The sequence below is a fragment of the Mustela erminea genome, chromosome 7 (genome assembly GCF_009829155.1).
Source record: "Mustela erminea isolate mMusErm1 chromosome 7, mMusErm1.Pri, whole genome shotgun sequence".
NCBI lineage: Eukaryota > Metazoa > Chordata > Mammalia > Carnivora > Mustelidae > Mustela > Mustela erminea.
Genome location: NC_045620.1, coordinates 38,775,530 through 38,794,844, shown reverse-complemented (window position 1 = coordinate 38,794,844; position 19,315 = coordinate 38,775,530). Strand labels below are relative to the sequence as shown.

Sequence of the window (19,315 nt, the reverse complement as noted above, 5' to 3'; positions counted from 1 at the left end):
AAAAAATAATTTCACTACTGTCACTCATGTTAAACAAAAAATATCCTCAATTAGTTGTGCTAATTTTTCTTTCCTTTGTTTTTTTAAGCCATGATCTTATTTATTTGCTTTTTAAATAGCCCAGGGTAGACTCCTTCCCAGGCTACCCCACCATCCATGTATCCATAATCAGCATGAAATAAACAGGTAATATTCTTGGTAAGAAACTTCAAATTTCACAGAAACATTAAAAAAAAAAAAAAAATGAAAAGTACAAGTCTCCTTCCGGCTTCTGGCCACCTCCTGCACCCAACATTCAAACCTGACAGATGCACACACACTGAGTTCCTCAGTCCCATTCCTCAGCAATAAGCACTTCACAAGTTTGTATGCATTCCTCCAAAAACAAATAATGCATACAAAACACATGTCCTTTAGGAAATACAGTCACCATAGAATATCCGTTCCTCAGTTATCAGTTTGCAATTTTAACAATAGGGTCTTTTATTATTTTTCTCTTCTTTCAAATTCTGAAAATTAAGCTTAAAAACTTGACCAAATCTTACTTCCTGAATATTATTTTCCTGTGTTAAAAACAAAATAAAATAAAATAAGAGTTAAAAAGAGTATCCCAGTTTCTATACTATACCTCTATCAGAAAGGATGAAACCCAACTTTTGTATCAATATGGATGAGACTGAAGGAGATTATGCTGAGTGAAATATGTCAAGCAGAGAAAGTCAATTTTTGTATGGTTTCACTTACTTGTGGAGCATAAGAAATAACATGGAGGACACGAGGAGAAGGAAAGGAAAAATAGGGGGGGAGTTAGAGGAGGAGACGAAGCACAAGAGACTGTGGACTCTGAGAAACAAACTGAGGGTTTTGGAGGGGAGGGAGGTGTGAGGTTGGGTGAGCCTGGTATTGTGGAGGGCACGTATTGCATAGAGCACTAGGTGTGGCAACGTAACTGAGTATCTACTATGTGCAAAGCACTATGCTGCGGACAAGGCAGATTAGTGCCCTTACCCAGGAAGAGCTTGGTGCCAGTGTGGTCAAGGGAAGGCAGGCAGGGGGAGATAAACAGTAGTAACTTAACTAAGGCTGAAGAGGGAGCTGAGGCCCATGCCTGGTGAAACGGTGAACTGTAAAGGGCAGCAATGGCTCTCCACCGCCTAGTGAATCAGACTCAGTTCTCACCATTTTTTTTTTCGAAAGTATGGTTAGTTTTGTACCTTATTCCATGTGAACTGGCATAGACCTGTCTCTGCTGGGTTTATTTCACCTGGCATTTACCAGTGAGGATGAAGTTTTAACACACCTGCTCAGGGTCCCACAGTTAGAAAGCTGTCAGCACTACTCCCTAACTCCCTAACTCAATGGAGCAATGGAAGTCGCCTCCTCCCTGCTTCCTCATCACCATCTTCTTCCCTCCATTCTAAGCTGTCTGAGCCTGACAGCTTCCACATGATGGTGATCCCCGCTAGATGATAATGGGACAGTGCGCCCGGATTAGAATAATAGTGTCAAAGGCCTGAAATGACAAAAGAAAATCAAACAACAAAGAGCACTTTTCATCACTGTGTGGATACTTTCACACAGGATTTTTCTTCTGTAATTCTTTAAAATGGTCCCTTCTTACCTAAGGTTGCATGGGGTCTAAAACCCTAGGGTCTTACACAGATCATGAAGGCAAAAAAGAATGACTGAATTCAGATGTTTAAAAAAAAAAATGGTGAGGAAAGATTTAGTAAAGGTCCACACTTTCCTGAAGTATAAAACTATGTAATAGCTCTGGAGAGACATATAACCCTATACTGTCTTCACAACAAAGATGACAGTGTGACAAATAATTTAGCTTGAATAACTTAGTCATTATAAAAACTGTTTTTATTCCAAATGATCCATAACTCTAGATAATCAATCAACTTGTCTTCTCATCTCCATAGCTATCACCCTCTCATGGCAATAACAAAAGATCAGGAGAAAAAGGTACAAAATGTCAGTGTGAGCAATGTCTTTCCATCAAGTCAGCATTTATAAATGTGAACATATTTGTAGATTTTTTTCATTGAAGTATCTTCCTGCTTTTGGCTGAATGTGTAAATAAGACATTCGAATCACCAGATAACAGTATCCATATGAAAACAGAAACCACATTAAAACTGAAAGGGTTACCAAATGTAGATTAGAATTGAATAAAATATTTATTGTGATTTTTTCCCCTGTGACATAAGATTGTTTATCTTTCCCAGTTCTCCAAATGACACAGTGGCCGAACCTCTTTCAGCTGGTCTTGCCTGAAAATAATGAAACATTGAAGATATTAGAAATAGATACACAGCTCTACATGAAATCCCTTAATGCCATCATATTTTTTTTTAAAGCCCACCCTATGTAAATAAAAAGTAAATGAAAACATGAACCCACTAAGAGAAATGATTTGTCTTAATAATATTACCTGTGAATCATGGTATTTCCATCCTATCATGTAATAGACCTGATATGTGGCAGGTACTGAACCATCCTCATTTTTGTACATTTCTATAAAGACAAATAATGGTTACAATCTGAAAAAAATGGAAGTAGGAAGAAAAAAACCCGCTCAGTAAAAGTCATGTCTCCGAAGAGAAATGGATATTGGGATATTTGGAGGACTTTGAGAATGCCTTACATGAAAAATCCTCAAAGCTGAGAAGCTGACAGAAATACAGTTAAGGGCTATTTGGAAAAAGGATATGGAACTACAGGATCTGTTCTGAAAGGAAGGACAAAAAATCTGATGCCTCAACGGGAAAGGAAAAAGTACTAGCAACTTTAAGGGATAAACCCGGCAGGGCACACGTTCCTTAGTGAGGCGAGGGTGGGAAAGACGGCCCGCTCGCTTACCTCCGTACACCGCTGCGGCTGCCAGCATCGTGTCTCGGTGCAGCAGGCCTTTTCTATTCCAAGCACAGTTACTCTCACCCATACCTAAAAATACACTACAGGCAGTTTTAGATAATACCGCCAACAGCTGAGCTGCTCAAAGCACAATTTTAACCTCACATCCAACAGTCTACCCATCCCCATTCCCTAATAGGTTGTAGCTAGGCTCCTTAGGGACTCTAAGGCAAAAACTACTTGAAGTTTCTAGATATTAAGACCAGAGAAGTCAAATTTCAGGAGGCAAGTCCCATAAGCACACCTCACTTGCTAACAGTGGCCAGGTGGGCAAAAGCAAGGCAACTGACCCTCCAGGTGAGTCACAAGGAGTTGAAAGTACCTTTCCAAGGATGCCACCTTTCATGCCCCTTTTAGATGTTCTTCAGAGGACAGAGCACTGCTACAATGCCTCACTCCCTCTAAGCCACAAATGTCTGACTATGAAACCTGGGAGAGGGCTCTGAAATTCATTAGACAGTATCCGAACTACAATGTGTTTTCAGATTTTACAATCTTTTCTTACTCCCAGATTAGGAAGAAATTATGTGCATTCTTTACAGGGGCACTTTTCCTAATGTTTTAAAATTTAGACTTCTGGGACACTTGGGTGGCTCAGTTGATTAAGTATCTGACTCATAATTTCAGCTCAGGTCTTGATCTCAGGATTGTGAGTTCAAGCCCCACATTTAATCCAAGTCCAGTTTGGAGCCTACCTACATACATATATACATACATAAAATTTTAGACTTTTCAAAAAAAAGATTATTTATTTGTCAGAGAGAGAGAGCACACACAAATAGGGAACAGCAGGCAGAGGGAAAAGCAGACTCCCCACTGAGTAAGGAACCCATTGTGGGACTCGATTCCAGGACCCTGGGATCAAGACCTGAGCTGAAGGCAGATGCTTGACCCACTGAGCCACCGAGGCATCCCTAGACTTCTTTTCAAGTTGATAGCTAAAAGCTAGGATTGATATTTTTCTACAATGAGTGCTGTGTATTTAATTTTTTTATGCACATATTTAAAATTCCACTGAAAGGTCACATTTTAAACTAGTCCAAGAAGAAATTAAAACAAATTTCCAAAGTAAAAATCCTTTACATTTATTCTCTATATAGCATACCATCAAAAATCAGTTTACTTTTGTTTTTCTCCTTTCACAAAAAAGCCCCAACAATCTTCCCAATATCAGTTGTTCTTTAGAAGTTTTCAATGGCTTTATTAAAAACAATCAACAAATCAGCTCTAATAAGTGAACGCTTTTTTTTTCCTCCAATCCCAAAAGGTTCCTATTATTCCTTAAAATAATGATTCTCTGATACTAAAAGCAATGTCCAGCATCCTGTGAGTACAACAGCCCCAATTCATGAAACAACAGACATATGAACTAGACTGCCATGAAGAAAAAGGCGGATCGTATTCTTACTGTCACAACGATGCAGCTATGACCTTAGACCAATTGCTGTGGGTCTTCTAGGTGGCCAGACCAGATGACCTCTGAAGGCTTCTATGGCTAACATTAGAGACCTATTACATAACCTGATTTAAAAACATTCTCCTACACTGTGAGTACCAAACATATCAAGTGACCAGAGGTAAACTGGAAGCTGGATTGAAAGACTCTAAGTTGATGACGGCTGTGGTGTTTTCATTCCAGCTCACCTTCCCAGTGTCATGACTTACTACACATTAGATATAGGCAATACCAGTGGAAAACAGGTTTAATTTATTTAATGTAAATATTTAATACACAAGGATGGGGGGAATGCTTAATACACCAGAAATTCTAAAATGCCTTTTAAATAATTGGTATTGATATACTAATTAAGATGATCAGGCATAGTGTTCTCTCTGATAAAGAAATTCAAGAACACTACTGCATAACACAGTCAGTAACTCTGCTGCTAGAGGAGCACACTCTTCCCTCACAAGAGAAGCAAACCACCATACCAACCTTCCTTTCTCTGCATGGTAGCAGTGTGGTGTGGTGCAGGAAGTCTAGACTTTAGGATCATAATCCCAGTTCTGATCCTTAAGTAATCTCGGGCAACGTCACTTAACTCTAATTATAAACTGTTTTATCATCTTCAAAATGGAATGACAGCACTTCATAATGCATCATGGTAGACCTTTACTGAAGACAACCTGGGAAACACATCTAGGAATTTCTGACCAGCTCTGGGTTTTGGGATAACAGAAAAATCCTGGAAGCAAGTGACTGTTATAGACTCTCACAGTGTTTTTAAGGTTAAGTTCAACTGCTAGTATAAAAATCTAATCTATTCTGCTTTAGGAGGAACAATACTGAGTATTGTCTTTTTAAAAAAACAAACTGAACTTACCTTAAAACTACTGTGAAAGCCTCCAAAACTTTTCATGCATTCATCAGCTGATACACACTTGTTTTGTAAAATTATGTCAACATTCTGGACTTTTTTTCTGTGAATTAATAACAATGGCAGCTCAAATGAGAAACACTACAACATCAAGAAAAAGTGTAACAATATAAAATACCAAAAACTAATCTGAAGGTAACACCATCTTCCGGTTGGCAAAGCAGCATACCTGGAAGTAGTCACCCAAGCTCCTCCCCTCCTCCGTTCATCCCTGGACTACTCTTCTTCCCATCTCAGCTGCCTCTGACCTTTTGAAGGCAGAGTGGTTGAGATTTCAGAATCTGAGTTGGGCTGCTCCACTGGACTTAAATCCTGTCTCTATCACTTATATCACCTTAAGCAAGTTACTTAATTTCTCTCTGTGCCTCAGTTTACTCATGTGTAACATGAGAAATGAACTATATTAGTTCTCGTCTAACCTTTCTCATAGAGTATGCCTTATAAACAATGCTGGAGGATGAGTTTTTTTTAACACAGTGATCTGACAGTCACTCTTCTGCATGAAATTCTCCCCCACAGTACCAGGCTCACCTGATAAAATCTGGAAGCCTCTGGTGGACTATGCTGCATCACTTCCCATCATCTCTCCATTCTACATATTCAAGCAATAGAGAATTACTGTAGAGTTTCTTAATTAGGAATGTGAAGGAAGTTGTGTATCCTCTCGCATCTCCGTGATTTTACACAGACCATTCCCTTGACTTGGAAGGCAATGTCCCAAACCTGCACCCATTGACCCACTTTCCTGGCAAACTCATTTTAGCTTAGGTTCTGTCTCTTCTACAAAAGCATCCCTGACACCTTAAGCAAATTTAGGGATTCTGTTTTTCCCTATACTTTAAACCACAATTATCTCATTTTACAGTTAAATGGCTATGTCTCTCTCTTTATTTTGGTGTCTCTACTAGAGCACATGCTCCCTGAGATTAGGAACTATGTAATTTCATCGCTGGCTCAATAGTTGGCACATGGTAGATAGATGTTCAATAAATGGTAGGGGAATGAATATAAAATCAACCATTTACTGTTTATATCTACTTTGTTAAATACCACTTCTTCAAGTTATCTTTACATAATTCTTCTTAATTCTCCTAAGGATAAGAGACTCCAAGACTAAAATATATGATTTATGTAAAAGGCTTAACAGTAAAAATAAGAGGCAAAGCCTCTTAAGGTAAATAGTAGGCAACGGGTCCTCAAAATAAATGACCATTTAAAACGTGTGGGGGAAGCAGAGGTTCTCAACTGGATAGTGGCATGAGGCAACCTTCTGAGGGGCTGGAAATGTTCTAGTCCTTGTCTGGATAGTGACTAAAAATACAAGCAACTATACAGGTAAGACTGGAGCATTATACTATGCTAACTTCAACAACAAAAAAAAATGCGCACAGATAAGTAGGCAGTATTGGACTTCGGATCCAGATCCAGTGTGACCATGAACAAGATACTCCTCAATGTCTCTATTTGCTCATTTGTAAAATTAGGATATCAGAAAATGTCACAGAACTGCACCCAGCACAGAGTAAGTCTGTATTTTTAAATCAGTGGGTAGTAAACTTTTCCAGCTGATGCATCTAATTTCTAGTCTCTTTGTTGCTTCTCTCTTGAAATCAATCATGAGCATAGCATTTATTATAGAGCAGAATGAAAAAAATGCTGCATTTGGGAAATATTTTTATCATTAGAGTCTGAATGATACATCATCAGCCCACCACCACCGGCCTTTAGATGAAGGGGCTCCATGACTATGTCATGGGAAGCTAAGTGTTTGGGGCAGTGCCTGGGAAGGGATGTGTGATTGATCATAGATCCAATCCTTGAAGCACACACGATAGTAATTTAATCCCTGTATTAAATTATAATAAACAAAGAGTGACTATAGTAGTAAGTTTTTAGCTACATAGCTTTCTCCTTGTAAAGCCAACAGAAGTACCATACTCAGAGGAGGCTGGATGATGGGTAAAATGGACTGTTATTAAACAGGCAGCCAAATGAAGTAGAGTCGGGTAAGAAAGTGCCAGAACAGGAGTCAAGAAGGCAAGAGTTTGGTACCTAATTCTGCCACTAACAGGCAAGTGTTCCCTTTGGGCCCCATATTCATTCCGCACTTGTAATACAGGCATTCAGTAGTTACCAGAGGACTACCGAGAGAAGCAACTCAATAGCATTTAAGAAAAACTATGTATCTGTAAACAACTGCAGGGTATTTAGTCCTCCAATCTCTTGCTTGAATCATCTTATCACTTTTCAGGATCCAGATTAAGGTTGCCCTAGGTAAGCACAGTTCTGGTTTCAAGGAACATACCTTTAATCTCTTCAGCTTCCCTCATTTATCAAAACTGCCTATGCCATTTGTTTAATACAAAGTCAAAGCTCATCATTTCTTAGGCAAGTCGAAGTTCTTCTTAGAAAAAATCACTTCTCCAGCAGCGCCGTTTGTGGCAGACATGTGTGTCTGAATGCCTTACCTCCTTCAGAATTAGGAGGTAAGGATTTGTATCTCTGGTGTTCCTCCGAGCCTCTTCCAGGCCATTTTTTTCTCTAACTTGTTAAAAACCCTTGCTCTGCTGGGACTCACACTATTTGGCCGTCACCTTCTCCCACTCCTGCATGCTGTGACACAGACATCAGGCTCCCAGTCTCTCTTCTCATTACTGGAGGGTTGGCACCTGGTTCAGGTCCCATCTGTACCCCAAGTCCTGCCACCACCTTAGGTGACTTTAGTTTTAACAATCACCAGTACCACGGTTTCCAAGATTCTTTAGTCTCCCCACCGCCAACGGATCTCTGTTACTCTGCCTCTGCCACCATTCAGTAATACGTCCAGACACGTCCTGCTTCTACACAGTCACTGTCTATTAGGTTCCTAACGGCTCCGAATCTGGCCGTGTTCTCTTCTTACTTCATGCTCTCGTTTCAGGCAATTGCTTCAAATACCACCAATTCACAAGTGACTCATGATATTTTAACCAGGCAATCACCTCCTCTAAAACGGCACACCCACACACACAGCCACCTACTTGACATCTCCTCTTAGACATTTCACAAGCACTTCAAACCCAAAATACCCACATGTGAACTCAAGAGGTGTCCCTGCCTGTACTTGGTCTTCTTCTACTATTTTCTCTGTCAGCGAAGGGGCACCATCTGTCTGGTTATGTGAGCCAGAAACTTAGCAGTTATGTTTGAAATAGCTCTCTCCATGCACCCACAGGTAACCCATCAGCAAGGACAGCCAAATTTACATCCTAATTATCTCTAGAATCCATTCACTTCTCTCAAATCTCCATGGCCACCACCTTAGTCTAAGCTGCCATCATTTCTCAATAAGCTTTACAGCAATGAGTCTCCCCTACTAGTTGATCTGCCAATCCACTTTATCCAAAATGCAAATCTGGAATCATGACTTTCCCCCCCTCTCATTCCATTAAATGCCTCAAAGGGGTTTTAAGATAAAGACAATCTCAACAGAGACAAAAGGTCCCCATTTACTCACTAAGTTCATTATTTAATGCTCTTTTTATTCCCTATACTCCAGTCAAAATGCCCTGCTTTTAGTACCTGCCATGCTTTCTTGCCACAGAGCCTTTGCACCTGCTATTCTCCCTGCCTGCAACTCACTTCCCTCCCCTCTTCACCTAGTTAACTCATCATCATTTTTTAGAGCACAATCACCACTTCCTCAGACATGACTTCATTGATTTTCTCCCACTAGGGTTTATCCCTTTAATAAACCCCAAACCTACACTAGCCCAACGACCCCGCTTTCTTGTGCCTGGATCTGAACTGCCAACTGTTGTTGGAGAAAGTCACTGATGTGCTCTACCAGCCTCAATGCACCCTTCCAGAAAGTCCTGCCCTCTTTTTAGAAGCAGTCACAGCACTATGCACTTTCATTTAGTAGCACTTATCACAATTCTAATTTAACATTTATCTTTACGGCAGCTGTGTGATGTCTGCCTCATCCATTTATTTTATAAGCTCCATGAAGACAGTCTGCGTTCTCCTCACCAATGTATCCACAGTGCTTAGCCCCAGTACCTGCCATTGGGTCTGCTCTCAAATGGTTCTCAAATAGAGATTAAACATTCTTTAAAGGGTGTTACCTTGTAAATCTTCCATCAATTCAAACATCCCAGGATAGTTAACTTGAATTTCATCAGTATCCTATTTTAAAAAGAAAAAGGAATATTCATTTGACATTCATCATAAAAGACCCAGATTTGAAAACAGGCCACAGAGATTACCTAGACCTGTTTCTCATGGCAAACAGGAATGTTCTTTATAATAATCTTCACAAGGGCGCCTGGGTGGCTTAGTGGGTTAAGCCTCTGCCTTTGGCTCAGGTCATAACCTCAGGGTCCTGGGATGGAGCCCCACAACGAGCTCCCAGCTCTGTGGGGAGTCTGCTTCCCCTTCTCTGTCTGCCTGCCTCTCTGCCTACTTGTGACCTCTCTTTCTCTGTCAAATTAAAAAAAAAATCTATAATAATCTTCACAAATGTCATCTTGATTATGCTTGATATAGGAAAATGTCAAATTTCAGAATAAATACTCACTATTCTAAAAGAAATCTTCCTAAAACTCCATCAACCCAGTTCTAGTTCTCTCCCTGGAAACAACACAGAACAAATCTATTTTGTATCTACAAACCATCACCCTCTTCTTCAAGTCTTTGAAATTTTCCAGGACACTATAGATTTTAGAAGGAGGAATTAATCTTCTGGACAAAATTTCTAGATTTATAAATCCTAACACACCTTTACTGTGTTACATTAATGTAACACATTAATTAATTAGTTAATTAATTAATGTACTAACTACATCGTCAGTTATCAGTCTCTTAAAATGTGGCACCCAGGGGCACCTGGGTCATTCAGTCATTAAACGTCCAGATCTTGGTTTCAGCTAAGGTTGTGAACTCAGAGTCATGAGACTGAGCTCCACATTGGGCTCTGTGTTCAATTCAGAGTCTGCTTGGGGTTCTTTCTCTTTCCCCACCTTCCCTGTCTCTAAAAATCCTTAAAAAAAATGTGGCACCCCAAATCAAGCCAAATAGGGTCACCTCCCAAGATGTTTCCAATCTGGGCGCCTGGGTGGCTCAGTGGGTTAAGCCGCTGCCTTCGGTTCAGGTCATGATCTCAGGGTCCTGGGATCGAGGCCCGCATCGGGCTCTCTGCTCAGCAGGGAGCCTGCTTCCCTCTCTCTCTCTCTGCCTGCCTCTCCATCTACTTGTGATTTCTCTCTGTCAAATAAATAAATAAAATCTTTAAAAAAAAAAAAAAAAAAAAGATGTTTCCAATCTGCTTCTAGTAATGCAGCCATACTGCACTGCTCACTTGGGAGATAGGCACACCACTGGTATATTTCTCAAATGGACTTCTGGGAAATTATGTTCCATTCTTTCTGAAGCCTGAAACAAGAGTTTACTGTTGGTACAGTGGCTGAGACTGATGCTCCCCAAATAACCTGGTGCTCCTTGATACTTCCCAGACCTCAGAAGGCATTTCTTCTGGCCTACCACAGCAAAAGGAAAGGAAAGAGCAGGTAATAAAGAACTAGTGAGGCTTTTCCAGGCATCCCTTTTGCTGTGGTAACCTAAGAAGATGCCAAGGCCAGGTGGCACAACTACGGGACGGAGAAAAGCTGCCCAGCCAGCACAGGGCTGTGATGTGATAAAATTCTGTGTTAAGCACAAAGATATAGAAGTTTGTCCATATTGGAAATTGGCTCCCAAATACAGGACACATACTTTTTATTTTTTTTCCAAGTTTGGTATCAAAATGCTGCATTTATCTCAAACTTTATCTTATTTGCACTAACTACTTTTGAAGTGTCTAGATCTTTGCACGTTTTCTAACTTTATTAAATGTGTTCATTATTCCTCCTTATTTTGGACTTTAACGTTGAACAGAATCAAGATAAAGCCCAGGGGCGCCTGGGTGGCTCAGTGGGTTAAATCCTCTGCCTTCGGCTCGGGTCATGATCCCAGGGTCCTGGGATGGAGCCCCACATCGGGCTCTCTGCTCAGCAGGGAGCCTGCTTCCCTCTCTCTCTCTGCCTGCCTCTCTGCCTACTTGTGAACTCTACCTGTCAAATAAATAAATAAATAAAAATATTTGGAAAAAAAAGAAAAAAAGATAAAGCCCAAAGAACACTTATCAAAAACATCCATTCTAGGAGTGCCTGGGTGGCTCAGTCAGTTAAGTGTCTGACTTCGGCTCAGGTCATGATCCCAGGGTCCCAGGATTGAGTCCTGCATCAGGCTCCCTGATTCTTATATTGTTGATCGGGCACATAAATTGATGCTACATTTGGAAAGTCATCTGACCCTATCTGTCAAAATTTCAGTGTAGAGCTTCTTTGACCCAGCAATTCCATGCTAGAAATTGACCTGACAGATATGCCAAAATTATGTGAAAGGAAATTCACTGCATTGAATTAGAATTGAAACAGCAACAAAACAACAACGAGAAACCAAAAAACTAGCTGTAAATAATCTAAATGTCCATTAATGGAGAAATAGGTATATGCAGGGGAAGATCTCCAAGATATGCTATTTAAGTAGGGCATGTGGGTGGCTCAGTCAGTGAAGCGACTGTCTTTGGCTCATGTCATGATCCCAGGGTTCTGGGGTTGAGCCCTATATCGTGCTCCCTGCTCAGTGGGGGAGTCTGCTTCTCCTCTCCCTCTGTTCCTCTCTCTGTCCAATAAACAAATAAAATCTTAGAAAAAAAAATATGCTATTAACTAAAAAGAAACCTAAGAGTACTTATAGAAAAAAAAAAGCAACCAAATATACATATTGTTGCAAATATACGTTTAAATGACATAACTGTATAGCGGTGTATAATGAAAAATTGTTCTGAAAGAAATATACACACAACAATTGTCATCTTTGGGGCAAGGGTCCAGGTATCAGAAGTTGGGAGGAGGAGACTTCTTTTACTTTAGACCTGCTCTTCTCATCTCATTTTATCTATACATTTTTAAAAAATTTCTTTCCTTGTTAACACACGCATGGCAATGTTGTATGTGTACTTTTTAATAAGACCATCTCTGGGTAGTCACTTTCTTTTAAAATTTCCTTTCTTGTTAACATATGCATGACAATGTTGTATGTGCACTTTTTAATAAGACCATCTTTGGGTAGACACTTTCTTCTCTATGTTTTTCTACCTTAGGAAACTATTTTTTAATAAGAAATCATAAGATCGGGGTACCTGGGTAGCTCAGTGGGTTAAAACCTGCCTTCAGGTCAGGTCATGATCCCAGGGTCCTGGGATCTAGCCCCATATCTGGCTCTCTGCTCAGCGGGGAGCCTGCTTCCTCCTCTCTGCCTGTCTCTCCACCTAATTGTGATCTCTGTCTGTCAAATAAATAAAAAAAGTCTTAAAAAAAAATCATAAGATTAAAAACAAAATTCCTTCCAGCCTGAAACATAGCCATTAAGCAAGATCTGTCAAAAACAATCTTTCAATGAAACTAAAAGCACTATCTCCATCTCAATCCAAAGAATACTATAACTGCTTTGTCAAAGTCCTTATTCAAATTAAGATGGACCATATCTGCTGTTTCCTCCTAATATATTAGTCTGGCAACTCTAAAAGGAAATGAGCCTCATTCAGAATGCCCACTAACTCTGAAAATAATTCATTATGAAAGTCACATAAATGTAAACAGGCAAATCTTGAATTCATGTTAAAAATAAAAACCGACTGCAGTATAAAAATGATATACCTAATGTTGTATGCACCATAAACCTGTGTAACGAATTTTATTAGCTGTTTGGGATGAGATATTTTAGACAACGAACCATGATATAATGTTAATACAACATATTAGAGACAGTGTAAATGTACCAAGGAACAAATCTGTATATATTTATTATTAAACTTGCAAATTTCTTAATTTTTATAAACCACAAAGAAGATTCCACACCAATATTTTTGTATTATCTTATTGAGTTATTCAGCTCATTTTTAGAGAAGAATACAGAAGGTATTTCAATAGATTTCCCAACTAACAGAAATGTAGTATTTTAAGTGCTATGTTAGGCTAAACATTTTTAGTAGAAAATTTTAAAATTTTATTTATCTATGAAGCATGCATGTGCTAGTCGGGTGGGGCAGGGGAGAGAATCTCAAGCAGACTCTGCACTGAGCACAGAGCCCGATATGGGACTCAATCTCACGACCCCAAGATCCTGAACCTGAGCCAACATCAAGTTGAACACTTAACTGACGGAGCCACCCAGGGTCCCAGCAGAAATTTTTCTAAAATGCACAGTCCACTTTACAACATAGAAAACTGCAAGAAGGCACACCTTTGGGGGTCCACAAAGTCAAAAGTTAAAACTATTCTCCCCCCCCCCACCAAAACTATTCTTATAATAATACTAAGATGCTATTTGGCTTTTTCACCTCTCAATCTCTCATGAGTACAATGGATTTTTCATAAGTTACGCGACATGTGATACTTTAATAGTCTTATGACTACAGGAGGAGGATGAGAATTTAGCACTTTTATTATGTCATACATCTAAGAAATTTGTAAAAATGTAAAGCAATGACATTCTTCTAAATTTTTCTTTTAAAAAATAGTTTCTTTCATAGGTTTTTTTATGTTAACACATAATAGGTACACTATGTTAGTTTTTAAACTTATTAGTAAAAACTAAAATTCAGTTTTAATTTCTAATTTGGTTAATATTGATAAATATAACCCACATAACCAAAGATCTCTAAGGTCCCAATAATTTTAAGTGTGTAGCATGGTCCTAAAAGCAAAATTTTGAGAACTGTTTCTTAAAGGAGAGAGCTAAGATTTGGGGGATTAAAGGCAAATAAACTGCCACTTTATATGTACAGTTTAATGTTTACAAAATATGTTTGTGTTATTGCTTATATAATTAAAAAGTGTTGAAAAATACACAGTGATCCCTCTTGTACAACTGCCTGTGCTTGCCAGTGTTTGCTTTAATTACAAAGCAGAACCCTCACATGAGGCAGAGCTTTCCCCTTTCCAGCTGCCAACAGCTGACTGTTGTCTGCTGACTCAGGCCATTAGCAGTTTACAAAAGACACAGCTGTGAAATCTTGAGGGTTGCTATCATTTCCTAGCCTACTGCCTCCTCCCTTCTTAAGGCCCCTTTCCAACTTCAGAGACCTTAGTGGTCTATGGTTTATGCCCTGTGCTTTGTACCCAAACAAGGAAGGACAGGACAACCTTTTCTTGGTTGGTTGATTTTATGAAATATATTCACATTGAATCTCCTTAAATGCTTATTTCAGTCTTAAGCCTATCATCAATGAGAAGCTTTCTTCGTCAGTAAATTCCTATTTCCTCAAAACAGAGATGTGTTTAAAGCTGAGGGGTTTGGAAATCATAGCAAGTCTGACCTCTGAAGGCAGAGTGACTATCCTTTAGAGTGACTATGCTAGTGAAAGGAGCTGGAAGGGGGCAACTGTCTCTCCAGATACTCCCTGTTGGAAGCCTTGGATAGCAAAGTACTAGATGTATGAGGAGGGGGAGAGAGGAAGGCAGGAGCAAATATTAATTGAGCATCTACCATGGTCCAGGCATTTCACATCCTTTATCTTAATTCTAATTGCCACCTGAGGTGAGAAACATTGGACTTTCTTAATTAAAAAAAAAAAAAAAAAAAAAAAAAAAGAATGCTCAAAGAAGAGAATTAAATCTCTCAAATTTCCCCAGCTAGTAAAGGGACAAGATGAGGAACCAAATTATCCCTGTCAGACATCTAGGCCCCATACCATCACTGTACCATGCCGACTCTATGTTTCTTCTGACAGCCTACAGGTCCTCTTTGCAGATCTCTCTAGCCCTAATGGAGTATAGCCCTCTTTCCTACCATTTTGGTTTTTTTCCCCCTACCATCTACCATTGATTTTCTACTGTTGACCGAAAATGCACATACCTTCATCTCTGCCTCATTTCAGTTAAGGGCTGGTGGTAGAGGTAGAGCTGTGCTCCTGCACATCTCCTTTTCTCCATCATCTGAAATGCTGTCTCATACTACGTCTAACTCTGGTTTTAAAGATTATAATGGAATAGTAAGTCTTGGAAAACAATCTCCTTGTTAACTGAGGTTTGGATTTTTTGAGCTACATTTTCAGACACCAAATACTAAAAATTTCACTTCCTACCTTTATCAATCAAGACGTGTTTATACAAACTAAATTTAAAGAGAGAAAAAGTGCAAAAACCTCTCTATGATACCATCAATACCTACATATTTTTACTTTAAAATGAGAAGTTGTTTCTGAACTGTGTGATTAATGGGTTAATGAAAATTAATCAACTCTCTTGATAGTTACCACAGTCAGTGTATTAAAGCCAGCTCTCCCAAGCAGATGTCCTAAGTCACTGACAGCAGTGAAAGGAGAAACATGTGGAGAAAATCCTCCTTCCCTTTCTGTTTCTGCCAACTGTAGTGAACACCGAAGTTCATAGAGTGTGTCACCTCCAAACATTGCACCAATAAATACTCCATCCGGTTTTAAAACATAATGAATCTGTAATAAATACAAGACAACAAAAGTAGTTAAAATTTTATATTAAAAATGTTAGAAGGAGAAAAACGTTAAAAGAACATACGCTAAATTAGTATTTTACAATTACCATTCTTATTTTGTCAAATAATGAAAAAATAAATAACACCCAAGGCAACCAAATGTCAGAAAGGAACTGCAGTGTAATATTACAAAGATAGGCAATAATTCATTGATAGCATTAATACCTCTAAAATATACTGAATGTTTTCAATTCTTCTAACAATAGACAAAAATTACTTTTATAATGAGAAAATACTGAAAGAAAAAAATTTAAAAGTGTGGTAGACTGCAAAAATCACAAACCTCTACTATGCCCTTTACACATCACTCCCATCAAACAATTCCATCAGAAAATGAAGCTATTTCCCCTCTCCCTGAATCTGGGACAGCCTTGTGACTTGCTGCAGCCAAAAGAATGCAGTGCAAGTGGCAGTGTGCCAGGGTCACACCAAAGTTCGAAATGGCCTTACCTGATTCCCTATGCTGCCACCATGCTGTGAACAAGCCTGAGCTAGCCTGGTGAGGGCTGAGAGGTATGAGGAGCAGAGATCTCTGAGATGTCCCAGCTAATGCCATTCTTGAGAGGCCAGCTCTGATCTAGCAATAGATCACAGATACCGGCTTCATGAGCCAAGCCAGACCCAGAAGGATTTCCTAACTAATGCCAACACAAATTCCCACCCAATCCACAAAATCCTGAGCTAAGTAAACTGTTGTTTTAAACTGTTAAGCTGGGGTCACTTTTTAGCAGAATAAGCTAATTTATACAGAAATTATTATGATTCACATTAACCCAATCAGTTTCCTTTAAGGAGAAGTAACTAACTTATTTCCAACTTTCAAACAAAAGCAATTTTTAATTGATAACTCAAGCAAAATAGTGGTTATAATGGCTTCCAGAATCACAAATGTTTACTCACTGACTCTCTTAGAACTACCATCTGCAACTAGATTTGATGGACTATTCTCAACAATGAGGAACATTACAGGAAAAGGTAGATTCTAAAGTAAACCCCAAATCATAGTAGGCCCTCTCATCGAAGTATCCATCTTAAAATTTATATTTAAATTTATGAAGCAATTACAAAACAGTGTATAAGCAAACCAACCATAAAATCTGCTTTCTTCCCTTCTACCTCTTTGCTTCCTTCTCTTATCACCAAACTATAATATAGCAGGGACCTAAGATTCAGTCCTCAGCTCTCTGCGGCTTCTTTCTACCTCAGAGGGGCTTATCAATTCCCATGGATTTCATAAGGATGACTTCCAATCACTATCTTCAGTCTGGACATCTTCCCAGAACTCTAAACTCATTTTCATTTGCCTGTGCCATGGCCACTTGTATCTTGGCAATCCGCCCCCCAACACAACCAACACACACATACAACACTTAATTCTCAAACCCACTCCCCTCTCCAGTTGCTGTATTTCTGTCAGTTACCATTTTCCATTCCCTTTATCTGATCATTACCATTCTTTCCTCTGTTTCTACTAATTACTCTTTCAGGCATCCAGACTTAACTTTAAGGTGAGCTTGGACCCCTCCCTGTCTTTGATCTTCAGATCCAACCCGCCACCAAACCGAATACCCTCTCTTCCTGTTAACTCCTGCCACTGCCACCTAGCTTTAGTTTCTCTCATATCTGGACCATGGAAACAGTCTCTTTAATTGAACCAAAACTAAGAGCGTAAGTTTTCCAAGTAGCAAAATGAAGACATCCTACAGAGTTATTTATTTAATGCACATATAAAACAGGGCACAGCAATTGGCAAACAGTATGTGCTTAAGATGTGGTAGTTATCCTGCCTACCAGCCTTTTAATCACATCACTTTCCTCTTCACAATTCTCCAGCAGCTCTGAATTGCAAAAAGAATGAACTCAAAATTCCTTAATCTGTTACCCAAGTCTCCCTAAATCTGGTCCCAATATGCCCTATCTCCTAGTATATTAATCTCCCAACAGGCTTCCTCTCTGTCCCTCATGCTCCTGAGGCTCTTTTACCTCCCACCTACCTACCCTGTGATTCTGCCTTCCTGCCCCAAGTCTGACCTAATCCCAAAGGCCCTGCTCAAGTAATTTCTGCTTCTTGAAGCTTTCTGAGGCCACTCCAAGTCACAGTGATCCCCTTCCCTCTTCTGAACACAATGCTTTTTACTTACTCTTCACCAGTTCACTGATAAATGTCAACCAACAAATATACCTCACACTAATTATAAGCTGCAGGGAAGACACAAATATGAAGAAATAGTATCCTCCCCACACAAAACTTATAGACAATTAAGAAAAGGGACCCACATAGGAAATGTCTTATATCAATGTGATGTCAATATTATTTTGTCCAAGTTATTTTGTATGACTTTTCATAAATATTTGGAACATCTCCATAATTAGATTTCAATTCCTAGACAAGGGAGTCACTCAATGTACTTCTTAATATGCCAAAGGGCACCAACTATATCTGGCCCCTAGAAGATAATAAATATTTGATTTGGTTCCATTTCCAACTGTCAAAAGCATAAAATGGAGAATATCTGAAGTTTCTGGTAAAAAGTAGAAATATTTAGAAGTTTCTACTAATAAAATAACACAGGCTATTAGAATCAACATTAAGTTTCTTACCTGTTCAAGCGCTCTAGGAAGGTCATTCACCCAGTGTAAACTAGAATATTAATAACATATTGCTTTTAGCTTAATTCATGTAATTAATTGGTATAATTATCACTCCTATAAATAAAAGCCAACAAAAAGATATTAATTTTGAAGTGTGAAGTTGCATATCAAAATTCACTGATTGTTTTCATATGTTTTAAAGTAAAAAATATTCCTGGGGAAAACCTTCCTTCTATGACACTAAAAAATGTGACAGTACTATAAATACTACAAAGCGTTTAGAACTTAATTTAGTAAATCTCTTGCATTTTATTTTGCCTCTATTCACCCCCTACCAGTGTGTGGTGATATGTGATGGCAAGAATCACAGTCTCTGTAGAGTATGGTCATACTTTCCTGACAGAAGTGGCATCCTCTTATACTGACATCCAGGATAGCACTGAATACCCATTTCAAACCATACTATGTTAAGATCACATTTATCTTTCATAATGCTTTTTAGTAATTATTAGGTAGTTTAAAAATGAAGAAGGTCATACCACAAGCTCTATCATACTTATGGGGAAACTGAAAGCAACAGAATTAGGTACTTGCAAACAGCAAGTAGAAGAGCCAAAACTCATTCTTACTCCCCGTCCAGGACTCTTTCCCTTAGACCAACATTCTTTATAATGTTTTTCATTTCCTGATAGAATGTACTTTTCTAAATTTGCTTAGCATACCTTAAAAAGCATGGAAGAAATTACAAACTCACTGAAGAAAAAGCTAGATTATGACTCTCCCAGTCTGGGAATGAGGGGTTCCCGGGAGATAGGCCTTTCAGTGCT

General features: G+C 39.0%; 1 protein-coding gene across 8 annotated transcripts in view; it reads right to left on the bottom strand.

The window, feature by feature from the left end:
• Positions 1 to 1,841: 1,841 nt before the first annotated feature.
• NDUFAF5 (NADH:ubiquinone oxidoreductase complex assembly factor 5) overlaps positions 1,842 to 19,315 on the bottom strand; it is a 29,344-nt gene continuing 11,870 nt past the window's right edge. For 2 of the 8 annotated variants that reach the window (XM_032351434.1, XM_032351437.1), the window contains 6 exons: positions 18,498 to 18,537; positions 15,640 to 15,837; positions 9,407 to 9,467; positions 2,869 to 2,952; positions 2,441 to 2,523; positions 1,842 to 2,279 (listed from right to left, as the gene is read on the bottom strand). In XM_032351434.1, the coding sequence (XP_032207325.1) occupies positions 2,187 to 2,279; positions 2,441 to 2,523; positions 2,869 to 2,952; positions 9,407 to 9,467; positions 15,640 to 15,837; positions 18,498 to 18,537 (559 nt within the window). In that variant the 3' untranslated portion in view covers positions 1,842 to 2,186. Of the gene's footprint in view, positions 2,280 to 2,440; positions 2,953 to 3,742; positions 4,121 to 5,246; positions 5,344 to 5,469; positions 5,549 to 5,719; positions 5,893 to 9,406; positions 9,468 to 15,639; positions 15,838 to 18,497; positions 18,538 to 19,315 lie in introns of those variants that run through there. The other 6 variants (XR_004287599.1, XR_004287600.1, XR_004287601.1 and 3 more) reach the window with 5 other exon arrangements.